The sequence below is a fragment of the Balaenoptera borealis genome, assembly GCF_965194805.1.
Source record: "Balaenoptera borealis genome assembly, chromosome: 6".
NCBI classification, from domain to species: domain Eukaryota; kingdom Metazoa; phylum Chordata; class Mammalia; order Artiodactyla; family Balaenopteridae; genus Balaenoptera; species Balaenoptera borealis.
In genome coordinates, this window is record NC_138863.1 from 71,855,265 (window position 1) to 71,867,753 (window position 12,489).

Consider the following 12,489-nt stretch of genomic DNA (forward strand, 5'->3'; position numbering starts at 1 on the left):
CAGATTTACAGAGAGGTAGATATAGATAGAGATATATAGATGTAGAGAGAGATATAGATATATACACATATGTGTGTGCGTGTTAGAAATGTCTTTTTGCAAATCATCTTTAGATCCTAGGTTTAAATCAGTATCTACAATCTTCTTCTCAGAAATACATTTTTGAAATATGATGTATTTGTTTGGTGGTTTTGTCTTTGGTTCATTGTACAAATAGAGATTTCCAAAATCCTGGGAGAAAGTTCTTCTCCGGCACCTGGGCACATGAAGAGCAGAATGGAGACAGCCTTTATCTCTAGAAATATTGCAGTCTCATAGATGGCCTGAAACACCTGTAATACACTAAATTTAAATGTACACATGTATAATCCTACATTAAATTCATGGAATAATAGGCCCAGAAGTGACCACACAGAGCAATAAGTTAAACCTTAGAAATGAGTAAACTGCGGCATGAAGTGAGATGAAGTGATTTGCCCAAGATCACAATTATTTATTGACAGAGTTGGAATAAATTGCGGTTTTGGAACTCCCAGTCCAGTGCTTTTTCTACTACACATCACCCTCATATGTCAACAAATATATGGTGTGTTTGATGGGCATAGCAGTAGGACTTATGAATTTAAAGTGATTCGAGAAAAGGTTCCCAGAGGAGGTGGGTTTTGACATATAATTTAAAAGATGGAAATGCTGTGCTGTGGTCCATGGGACTGGGAAGGTTATTCATCCTGGTTTCAGCAAATCAGAGCCTGGTGAAGCCTGGCCGCAGGGTGCCTGCCTGGCATTAGAGACTCAAGCATAGTGTCAGGCAGTTAAAAATGAGAAGGGTGCAGAGGCCCAGAATCTGAAGCTCCAGGTCTTCAGTTCCTCACCCTTGACCTTAAATAAAGTCAAAAGTATGCCCGCCATTTGACTGACTTCTTCCTGCTACCGTGAGGACAGCTGAGAAACAGGAGAGAATTTAGTCACAGCTAAAACCCAAAGACCCTAGAAATATACCTGCCCTAGGTCCCAGGTCTCATTTCTCATTTCTTCGCCTGGGTGAGCCAGATTCATTCAGCTATGGAATACGAGGTCTAATTCTAGCTCTGCTAGTTTGTGGCTGTGTGACCTGAAATTTGTAACCTCTTTTATCCTGACTGTCCTCATCTCTTGACAAACATTTTATTAAGGGACAAGCATATGCCAGTCACAGGAAATTTAGGAGGGGAAAAAAAAAAGAGATTTCAAGGAGGAAAAGGGTCCTCATCTGTTAAACTGAGCCTATCATATCCTCTGCATGACTTTGTCATGAGAATAAAATGAGATAATGGTATTACAACAACTAGACACACTTTAGTTCAATAAATGTTATTTCTCCCTACTCGGTCAAGCTTTTAAAGTAGAATAATGACAACAATTATATTATTGTCATCTTCTTGTCCAGAATTAAACAGCCTCACCTTATTCATGACCGTGTCAACTTTTTTTTCCTTTTACTACACAGGTATTTCATAGTGAAAAAGTTCTGACGAAAAGAACATGGAGAGAAGCTGAAGAATTTTGTGAAGAATTTGGAGCTCATCTTGCAAGCTTTGCCCATATCGAGGAAGAGAATTTTGTGAATGAGCTTTTACATTCAAAATTTAATCGGTAAATACTTGTTAATTTAAAAAATTTCAGTCACATATTTTGTCTCCAAGTAATGGCTTCTTAGGCATGAGTATCCCAAATATTGGGGGTATTTGGGATATTCAAAATCTCAAGTATTTAAGTCTAAAACCAACTAAACACTAGTTGTGAAAGAAAAATACATACTTACAGTTTTATATTTATATTGCACCAACTACTCATTCCATAAAACAAAGAACAAAGTGACGATTGTTTTGATATTTGAAATCTTTTCTGTGTACCTCAAATCAGAATTTTAGAGCTTTCCTGCCAAGTTCAGAAATTATCTAGCCCAGTGGTTTTCAAAGTGCTGTCTGAGGGTCCGGAGGGTCCTGAGCCCCCAGAGCAGGAGAGACCAAGTGGGCAGAGCTCCTGGTTCCTTGCTCACTGACTCAGCAGGTCCAGCCAACTCCACTTCTAGTTGTTTTGTATACAACAGGAGTCCATGTGAGATTTGGTTTGAAAAAAAGAAAGTCCCACTAATTTTTTTTAAAAATTCCAATCCAACCTTCTAATTTTACCTCTGAGGAAACAGGCATTCACTTGTCTGCATCTGTTTTGCAAGTTTACATAATCTTGAATTTAACGAAGTTGGAAAATCAATCAAATTTAAATTTGAAGAAACATAGGAGGTCTTGTGCTACCTCTGACCCAATGCGGGAATTTCTTCTACTACATTCCCGTGGTCATCTACTGTCTACATCAGGGGTCCCCAACCTCCGGGCCGCAGACCAATACCGGTCCACGGTGTATTAGGAACTGGGCCGCACAGCAGGAAGTGAGCAGCGGAAGAGCGAGCTAAGCTTCATCTGCTGCTTCCCATTGCTGGCATTACCGCCTGAACCGTCCCGCCAACCCCCCCACCCCCGGCAGTGGAAAAATTGTCTTCCACGAAACCAATCCCTGGTGCGAAAATGCTGGGGACCACTGGTCTACATAATTCCTTTCAGTTTCAAAGTGCTCTTTACTTGGCATAAAACCCATTCCATTGTTGGAGGCTAGTTTCAAAGATCAACTTTCTAGTAAGCCAGAGCAATACAGATCAAGTCTACTCTATTTTCAAATATTTGAAAATAGCCGTCATGTTCTCTTTTAGCAAGTCTTCTCATCCCTTGGCTTCTTTCTCTAGAATGTTCTTGTCAGTTAGCATGTATTTGGGGAATATCTTCTATGGAAGGGACCCTATTATATGCATGGGTGGCTGGAGAATGCAATAGACATGACAGACAAAATCCTGCCCCTGAGGATGCCGTGGTCTGGGGGCGGGGGCATGCCTCCATATATTTAACACAAATATAATACCAGGTACTCTGTTCCAAGCTCTGGAAATCTGAAGTCTCAATGAAACACTTACCTGAATCTCAGAGAAAATCCAGAACTACTTTTTGAGGAAAATCCTGGCCTTCCCCACAAGTTTCCTTTAGGATCCTCCCCTAAGAAGGTTAATATGTAACATCTATCAAATTATTCATCTCCAGCATCTACAAAAATGACCTCAAAGGTGGGAATATCTCCCAGTGTGTGTCTCATGAAGTACTCCAGGGGAAATAGGAGGATTTTGTGGTCAAATATGTTTGCAAAACAAGGCACAATCTTGGAAATTTGCCATATACCTTAGCATTGTAAAGGCTTCTAGAAGGAAGCAATTTCTTTGAGTGTAAAACGCTTTTTTTTTTTTTTTTGAGACCATTTACCAACATCCCATGGAACTGCTGGTCCCTGCAGGAAATGCTGGCCTGAGACCATGGTTCCCGATCTGGCTGATTCTCACGCTCACTTGGGAGACTTTTTCACACAGTGCCCTCTGGTCTCACGCCAGAGCTGCTGAGTCAGATTCTCTGAGGCTGAAGAAAAGTTCAAGAAGCTTTCTTGTTGATTGGTTTGCTAGTCTGGTGTGGGGCCTCAGATCCAAGGGAGATGTGACCATCTCCACTGTTCTAAGTTGTAACTTGGCTTCATGACTTCAGCCCCTTGCAAAACATCCTTTCATACTTGCATATTGTGAGGTTTGCTATATGAAACAACACATGCAAACTGCTTCCAAGTTTGCTGTAACATCAAATTTCATTATAACACTTGTATTTATATAAATTCTCACACTTGGAATGTCTCATAGAATTTAGTGTCAAGTATCTATCAAATTATTGATCTTCGGCACTTAATCACAAAAGCTATATAACGTATGTTTTACTTTTTGTCCAGACTGCCAGGGAGTTCAGCCAAATCTCATGCTTAATTATACCAAATAAACCAATTCTCATAGTTAGCATACATGCTTCTTCTCCTTCTTATGGCACTGCTTTTCTATTTTATTATATTCATATTATATTATATTAGTTAAAGTTACATAACTTTAGGAAAATGATGAAGAGAAAATAAATAGCAGTTCATCGTTTAGGAGCCAATATATAGCAGGAAAAATGTAAAATTCTGAATTCAGTGAGGAAAGGAATAAAACGCTCTCAACGCAGGGAGAGTGACGTGAGTTTTCAGCCAGGCCATTAAGATTAATATGCCTGGTTTAACCTTAAGGTAGCATTCTCACCTTCCCACAACCTTAAATGTAAGTTATTATCATGGCAGTGACCAATGCGCCTCAGTGATTCTGACCTTTTCTAAGTCACATTTTACTTTCATTTGTATCGTTCAGGCAAAGGAGCTCAAATATCTGAGAAGGGGATGCTTCAGAATAGGCTTGCTTCTGTGCACTAAGGAAAATAAAGCATCTGTCATGACTTCTGAATCTTTTAAATCTTTAATTCTTCAAAATTATTCTCAGAAAATTATCTTAGTCAGATGATTCGTTGTACAATTAGGCTTTATTGCTTGATTTATTGAGTGCTCTCTGGTTTGATGCATTCGTCCTCAGCCTAATAGGAGGGAAGATGGTTCTCTGTGGGGCTTCTCACCAAGTCTAACCAGTGGTGACGGCTGAAGTTAATCTACCGTGCCTCAGACTGGTTTGCTGTGGAATTATTTACATTGGGACATTAAAAAGAAACCAAAAAAACAAATCTGCTGTGTACCTTTTATTAAATGGGGTGGTGGTGATTAACCTTCAGAGAATACATGAACATTTGACAAAAGAACAACAAATTAAAAGAGTAAAGTAGTATAAATAGTATAGTCAATTAGCAAATAAATAGTCCTCTAGGGAAAAGATGTTCCAAAATTTCTTACCAACTTGCTTTCATGTGTTCTTGTCTTAATTGAAAGACATTGCCCTTCCTAATGAACATGTGAAAGCCATGTTCTCAGTACGAGCTGACGGTTCCCCCAACTGCGCATCAACAATGAGCACACCATACAAACCAAGAGAAATGGGAAGTGAGATTAATCTTCTCTCAGTTCATTTTATAGTTCAGGTTTTGCTTACAGGAAATGTTCCATAAATGCTTGCTGACTTGACCAGTTCTGCCAGTAGCGTTAGCTGTTCCCTACACAACTAAATACTTTAAAATATTTCTTGAACATTGTACATGATGTTGTTAAGTCAACGGGAAGAGCCAAGTTTTTGTTTCCTCTCTTCATAGGACAGAAGAAAGGCAGTTCTGGATTGGATTTAACAAAAGAAACCCACTGAATGCTGGCTCTTGGGAGTGGTCTGATGGAACTCCTGTAAGTCTTTCCAAGCTGGAGAAAAGAAAATGAATTCAAAGCAGGCGGCCCTGGAACCACTTGGTAAACCAACCAAGAGAACCTGGAGAGAATGACCATCTTCCCCGTGACCCAAACCTAAATCAAAAACTGCACCAGACCTTGGTACCAAAAGAGTTATTTCAGCAAGGTCTTGAGAAACCTTTGCTAGCCAGATAGTTCTAAAGCCAGCTATAAGATCTCATCCCAAAAAGGAATCAAATTCTCTGAAAAAGCCCCCAAAACCATCTCCCATGTGAAGACTCTCCAGCAGAGAAGCAACTATTCTCTAAAATAATACCAGGCTTCCTTTGCACCCCCCGCCCCTGCTGCATAGCACCTGATTGTGTAAGTGTGGGACCGTTGTCTGTATCGCAGTGAAAAGAAACATTTTCAGTTTCTCTCACTCTGAAAGAACAGAAACGCCAGCCTTAGACACAGCTCCCCCTTCTCAGACAAAGCAAGTTATTTGGAAGGAAGAAAAAGACTTGCTTTTCATTCAGCCTCACGTGTAAAAAAACCTCTATGAAGGGAAGAGGGAACTCACAATTACGTTTTGGTTTTTTTTTTTTCAGGTACAATGAGGATTTCTCAGATTTTCCTCATAATAGGGAAAAAACAGTAGCACTATCCCAGATTAAAATGAGATCCATCTGAAGGCACATGCAGAATCAGGTTATTCAGTTTCACCTGTGAACTGGGGGGTAGCAACAGCCTGCAGTGAGCATTTAATGCAGCTCCTGTTCCTTGAGCCCTAATTATGTTCTGAGCACTGAGCTGAGTGCACTCCTGCATGATCTCATCTCATCCTTGCAGTGATTCAATATAGTGGGTATTAAAATGATTAAGTAGTTTGCCTAAAATAATACATAAGAGAGACAGTATTTGTACACAGGTTGTCTGCCTCCAAAGCCACAATATCGTAATGTCTCCTCGTTGGCAAAACAGCAGCAGCCAAACTTTGATGAAACAGTAAAGATCAATAGAGAAAAGGGATCTATCTCTAGGCCTGCTACATAGATGGTGTTCAAATCTGTAGCAAGGAAGGGGTTTGCGGAAAAGCTACGTGCTTATAGTGGGAACAAAAATAGTAAGAGTGTGCTAGTTTAAAAAAAATAACGATTCTACCCCAGTACTGCTTCTTTGAAAAGGGCATCAGGACCAGAGAACAGGAAGAGATCTTAGAGATCACCCAGCCCCACCCAACTGTTTTGCTGATGAAGAAACCAAGGCCCAGAGAGTGGAAGGGGCATAGCAGGGTCGACCTACCCCATAAATGGCAGCTACCACATGGCACAGTTGGGTGGTTAACATTAACACGGCACTTGGAGAATAAAATGTGGTACATAGAGGTTGAGAATGCGTTTTAGTAAAACAAACAAACAGAAACTCATCAGTAATAGGAGAGGAATAGACAATTTGGTTCAGAATCAATGAGATTAAGCGACGAAGCAGTGGACTGAGTCCCTTGCCACTTCCCTCTGGACAAAATAAATATCAAACTCATGCCATTCTCTGAATCTGAGCTTATATATATTTAAGTTAGATGAATTGTTGCATGACTGTGTAGATGTTTGAGGAGGAGCATAAATGGTTTCAAAACCCTCTTTTTTTCAAATTTTTTACCTCAGTTTTACTCATGGTCCATCCACTCTTCTGTCAAGTAGTCATCAAATCATTGAGAAGGTTGAATCTCTAGTCAATACCCTGTTATGTGATCATTCCTGGAAAACATTGGATAGTTTCCTGATTAAAGCTAGGGTTGACTTAGAAGTTAGTGATTAGAGACTAAAAGCCTAGTATTTATGCAAAAGAATCTACATCAAAGGTGAGACTCGATTCTGAAAGATCCTTGAGCCTCTAAACAGTTTACCCAGGATCCCAGGGCTAGCCTAATCTTGCCAGTGAGAAAACAGTGCAAGTTCATCTGACTTGTTCCTTCTGGAGAAAAGAGTAGAATGCCTCTTAAAGAAAGAAAAAAAAAAAGGCATCTTCAAGAAAAAAATGATAAAGCTTTGATTAGCTTGCTTATCACAAATGTGGAACAACCTTTAAGTGGCATCATAACCATACTTCCTCCAGAAGTCTATTGTGATTTATTTACAGGGATGCCTTTTTGATCTTTTGAAACTTTTTGCGGGGATCATTATTAAGGAATAATGAACTTCATCTGCTGCAGGTTGTCTCTTCATTTCTAGACAATAATTATTTTGGAGAAGATGCAAGAAACTGTGCTGTTTATAAGGCGAATAAAACGTTGCTACCCTCATACTGTGGTTCCAAACGTGAATGGATATGCAAAATTCCAAGAGGTAAAAATATTAATAAGATCTTTACTATTTGTTTGCTTTCTAATAATCTATAGCATTTTCCCAAGTGAGCAGTTACAGGGGTCTAAAATTTAAGCACCCTGGAGCACAGTACCAACAGCCTTCATGATGAACCAAATTGTACTCTTTTAGCAAATAATGTATCATGGGGGAATGAGAAAAGATGACACCAGTGCAGTACGCTAACTTAGTAGGAAATGAAAGTAACTGCCGATGTTGTGGAATACTGTATTTTGCAAGTACAGCCTGGAAGAAATGTCACTGTGACATTACAAGCAAACAAAATTACTTATCAAATGAGTAAGTGAAAGCACCTGGCACAGTGTGTGACACACAGTGGGCTCTCAACAAGTATTCACATCCTTTTCTCTTTAACCAGAGATCTCTCTGGAACTTCCTCTTCAAGCATGAGAACTTACCACTTTCCAAACAACACCTGGTTCTTAAATGATCTTTTAAAAAGCAAAGTCCAAAATATTGTGTTTAGACCTAAAGTAATTCAGAGATAGTACACCTGTAAATAAAGTTCACTCAAACTGGTTTGCTTTCACTTTGCAGATGTGAGACCCAAGATTCCACCCTGGTACCAGTATGGTAAGGACTATCCTGGCAGTTCTTGAATTTCTAATTATGTGCTATTTTGTAGCATTACTGTGTTATTACATAGCTCCAATCGAGTTTCTCTTTTCTTGTGTCAATTGAGAACTAATTTTTTCAAATTAACAAATTCATCATTAATAAATAATCAAACTAATAAATGTCACTAAATATTACTGAAGACTAATATCATAGCTTAACTCCACGTTCATGACACATGATTTTAAAATATGTATCTATCCCAGACTTTTGAATATACGTGAATGTTTCTTATATGAAATAGACCAAGGAAAATAAGTAAATTGTATACTTATTTATGTGTGGGAGTGGGTGTATACACACACATTTTCTTAATGCTGAGTGACCAAATTACACATTTGGGGTCAATCATAGCATACCCTATTTAAGTCTGTATTACATTGCTCAATAATTGTTGCCTCACCTGTGTTGCTTATTTTTCCTTCAGATGCACCCTGGCTCTTTTATCAGGATGCAGAGTACCTTTTTCATACCTCTGCCTCGGAATGGTCCTCCTTTGAGTTTGTCTGTGGCTGGCTGCGCAGTGATATTCTCACTATTCATTCTGCACGTGAACAAGAATTCATCCACGGCAAAATAAGAGCGGTACTTAAATATGATTAACTATGAGAAACTCAGAGCTTAACTCCTTCTTCTGTCCTTGAGGGATTTTGTTTTTATATTACTTCAGATATTTATTTGTTTCATTAAAAGTCTTAGATTTTTAAGAACTGTTTTTCTTCCTGTTATAGAGATTTAGAGCAAATAATGGAAACACAGGTTTACAATGCTGGTCAGTCATTTCACTTCTCCTCATGATTTTTTAGTAAAAAAGGATGAGTAAATAGCATTTTATTGTTTTTGTGAGGTTCATTCCATCATTCAATGCATATTTATTGAGTCTACTCTTCTAGGGGCTGAGGCTCTATCAGTGATTAAAATAGACCAAAATTCCTGCCCACCTGGAGTTTTTAGTCTAGTCTGGGAAGGAAGACTGTAATCAATATAAATAGAATTACATAATATTTTAGAAAAAGATAAATGGATAAATGCCATGGAGGAAAATAAAGCACAAATGAGGGACAAAGAGTACTGGGAGGTGCATGGCTATTTTAATGTTTCAAATTTGACTTATGAGAGTACAATATTTTTTTAGACTCTATGCAGAAAATGGTAAGGAGTGGTTCTCCATTTCAACTTCAGATAGAGAAATCCTTTGAGAAGCTAGGCTTGTTAGAAAGCAGCATGCAAAATCCGTTAAACAATGAATAAGATTGCCAAGGAATAGTGTTGGTTTTCAGTGTATTTCTTCAGCAAGCATTTATTGAGCATTAGGTATGTCTCAGACACTGTGGTATTTGTCAAGGACACAAAAATGTCAAGGACATAAAAATGAAATACAGTCAGTGTCTTTAAAAAGCTGGAAATAACACGATGTAATAAGAGAAAAGGGAGCAGCATGTACAAATTACCAAGGGGGCACCAGGGAGGAAAAGCCTCATTCCCAATTTTCCCGAGGAAATTGTTGAAGGTAAGAAAGAGCCTTTTTTCTTTTCCCATAATTTAACATTAGTTCATGGTCTGCAGGAATCCTTGGTTGCTCTATCATCTTTTCCTATGTTTGTTAAGTTGACTGTTAAAATGAAGCTCTGGATTAAAGCCTCCTTGACTTGTAAGAGAAATGTCTCCCCTCACACCTCACTGGGCTTTCCTGTTTCTATAATTCTGTTTGATACACATACAGCCTGTGAGGTGCATGCAGGTTGGGACTACTACTGCATTTTGATGGAAAAGTCAAGAACCAGAGGAGTTAGGTGACAACTGCACGGCCTCACAGAGACTCAGTGGCAGACCACCCACGAGAACTGGATGTTCCCCAGTATTGGTTCATGCATTGTTTTACTACTCTCCATCTCCTACAAATGGAACACTCAAGCCAAAACTGTAATATTAAGTATCAACAAATTACATATCATGACCTCGGAAAATACATTTGTTTCTTTAGCTAGACAGCAGACTCCTTACCCCTGGCGGCAATAACAAGAGATCAGGTGAATGGCTAAAAACTAATCCCTGGACATGCAAAGTGCACGTCCCAAAAGGAGCTGATACTTGGCCAATGCTTATTGTAACAGTGTCAAGCACGGCTAAGTACTAACGTTTAATGGCATTTAATCTTTCTAAGAACTCTCTGTGGGAAGTTCTATCGCCAGCACAATTTACAAATGAAGAAGCTAAGACTCCAAAGAGGTGAAGCAACTTTGTTACACAGCAGCTAAGTAGTGGAATTTGGAAGTGATCCCAGGTCATCTGACTTACAAGGTCATTTTAAAAAATGGCCGCAGGCAGCAGAACAGCATATTCATTACATTAAAGGGCTAGTTCTAAAATCCATCCAAAAAAAGGAAACCCTTGTGCATTGTTGATGGGAATGTAAGTTGGTGCAACCTCTATAGAAAATAGTATGGAGGTTCCTCAAAGAACTAAATCCAGCAATTCCACTCCTGGGTATATATCTGAAAAAAAATGAAACCACTAATTCGAAAAGATACATGCACCCCAATGTTCATTGCAGCACTATTTACAGTAGCCAGGACATGGAAGCAACCTAAATGCCCATCAACAGAGGAATGGATAAAGAAGATGTGGCACATATATACAATGGAATATTAGTCATAAAAAAGAATGAAATTTTGCCATTTGCAACACGTATATGGACCTAGAGGGTATCATGCTTCATGAAATGTCAGACAGAGAAAGAGAAATACCGTACGTTATCATTTATATGTGGAAGCTAAAAAACAAAACAAATGATTAATATAACGGAACAGAAACAAACTCACTGATACAGAAAACAAACTAGTGGTTATCAGTGGGGAGAGAGAAGGGGGACAAGATAGGGGTAGAGGATTAAGAGGTATAACCTACTATGTATAAAATAAATAAGCTACAAGGATATACTGTACAGCATAGGGAAATATAGCCATTATTTTATAATAACTTTAAATGGGGTATAATCTATAAAACTTTTGAATCACTATGTTGTATAGCTGAAACTAATAGAATATTATAAAACAACTATACCTCAACTTTTTTTAATTAATAAATAAAATAAAATAAAATCCCTCCCCAAAAGATGGCTGTCAGCTCTGTCTCAGACATGCACAGTAAAGGGCTTCTTTGATCGTTCCAGCAGAGCTTAGCTCTTTTAGGAACCTCTGCAGGTCTTCTCTCTTAACCTTTCCCTTAATTCACTCTCCCAGCCTTTGGTTGTTGGGAAGCCAGTGGAAATGGCAGAGTTAATACCTCCCATTGAAGGGAATAGTAAAACCCCACAGGCTTAGACATTTGAGAAGGCATAGCCAGTGCCATGATCTAGTTGAGGACTAGATCTAGTGATCTCAAACCAGACAAACCTTGTAGTGTCTTATACAGCAAAATTATTAACAAGCCTATGACCATGTTAATAAAGAATGCCCTGTCAGTATTATGGGTGAGTGGCTGACTGATCTAACACTGCGCTGTGCCACAGAAGAAAATCATCATAGGGAATGTGCAGACCAAGAATGGAGCAAGAAAGCCAAATGGGAAGGGTATCAATTTAGAAAAAAGAATGCTGTACATTTCTAAAGCAGTTCTTCCTCCTGCTTAGTTTATAGCAGTTAGGCAATTTTTGTTGGTGGTAGCGGTGGTATATACGGTGACCATTTACATTTCTTAACTAAGAAATCCCATATCTAAGAACGTCTTGCTAGAATGAGTCAGTCCAGAAGTTCTGGATGAGGAACTAAACATGTAGAGGTCATACCACTCATTCTTGTGGCATGCCCATCCTATAATTGCAGGAAGAATAAGAATTAAATAATTAAATATTTTTAAAGTTACATATGCATTGTATAGCTCCTCTAAGAAGAGTAGTAACTCAGAAATGTGAAAGACAAAGATAACATTCAGTTGGGAGTAGAAGAACTAATTATTGAAAAAGAAAGCTGGATGCATTTTTAAAAAATCTGAAGCAGAATTTTTTTAACAGAATATTTCTGTCTTGGAAAAGTGATGAGTCAGAATTTCCTCTTTGACTAACAGAAAGCATGATGCGAGGGAATTTTTTTTTTTTTTTTTTCATGTAATGTCTGAAACATTTATATTAACATATTTCCATACAAATAACCCAATGAAAGTTTAGTATTAGTTGTTTTGTTTGTTTTTTTATACTGCAGGTTCTTATTAGGCATCAGTTTTATACACATCAGTGTAT

General features: G+C 38.4%; 1 protein-coding gene across 1 annotated transcript in view; it reads left to right on the forward strand.

Annotated features, from left to right (window-relative positions):
• Positions 1-12,489, forward strand: part of PLA2R1 (phospholipase A2 receptor 1) — a 130,677-nt gene that overhangs the window by 75,309 nt on the left and 42,879 nt on the right. The window contains 5 exon segments of the mRNA XM_082395228.1: positions 1,487-1,632; positions 5,184-5,268; positions 7,466-7,598; positions 8,175-8,210; positions 8,680-8,837. Of these exon segments, the coding sequence (XP_082251354.1) occupies positions 1,487-1,632; positions 5,184-5,268; positions 7,466-7,598; positions 8,175-8,210; positions 8,680-8,837 (558 nt within the window).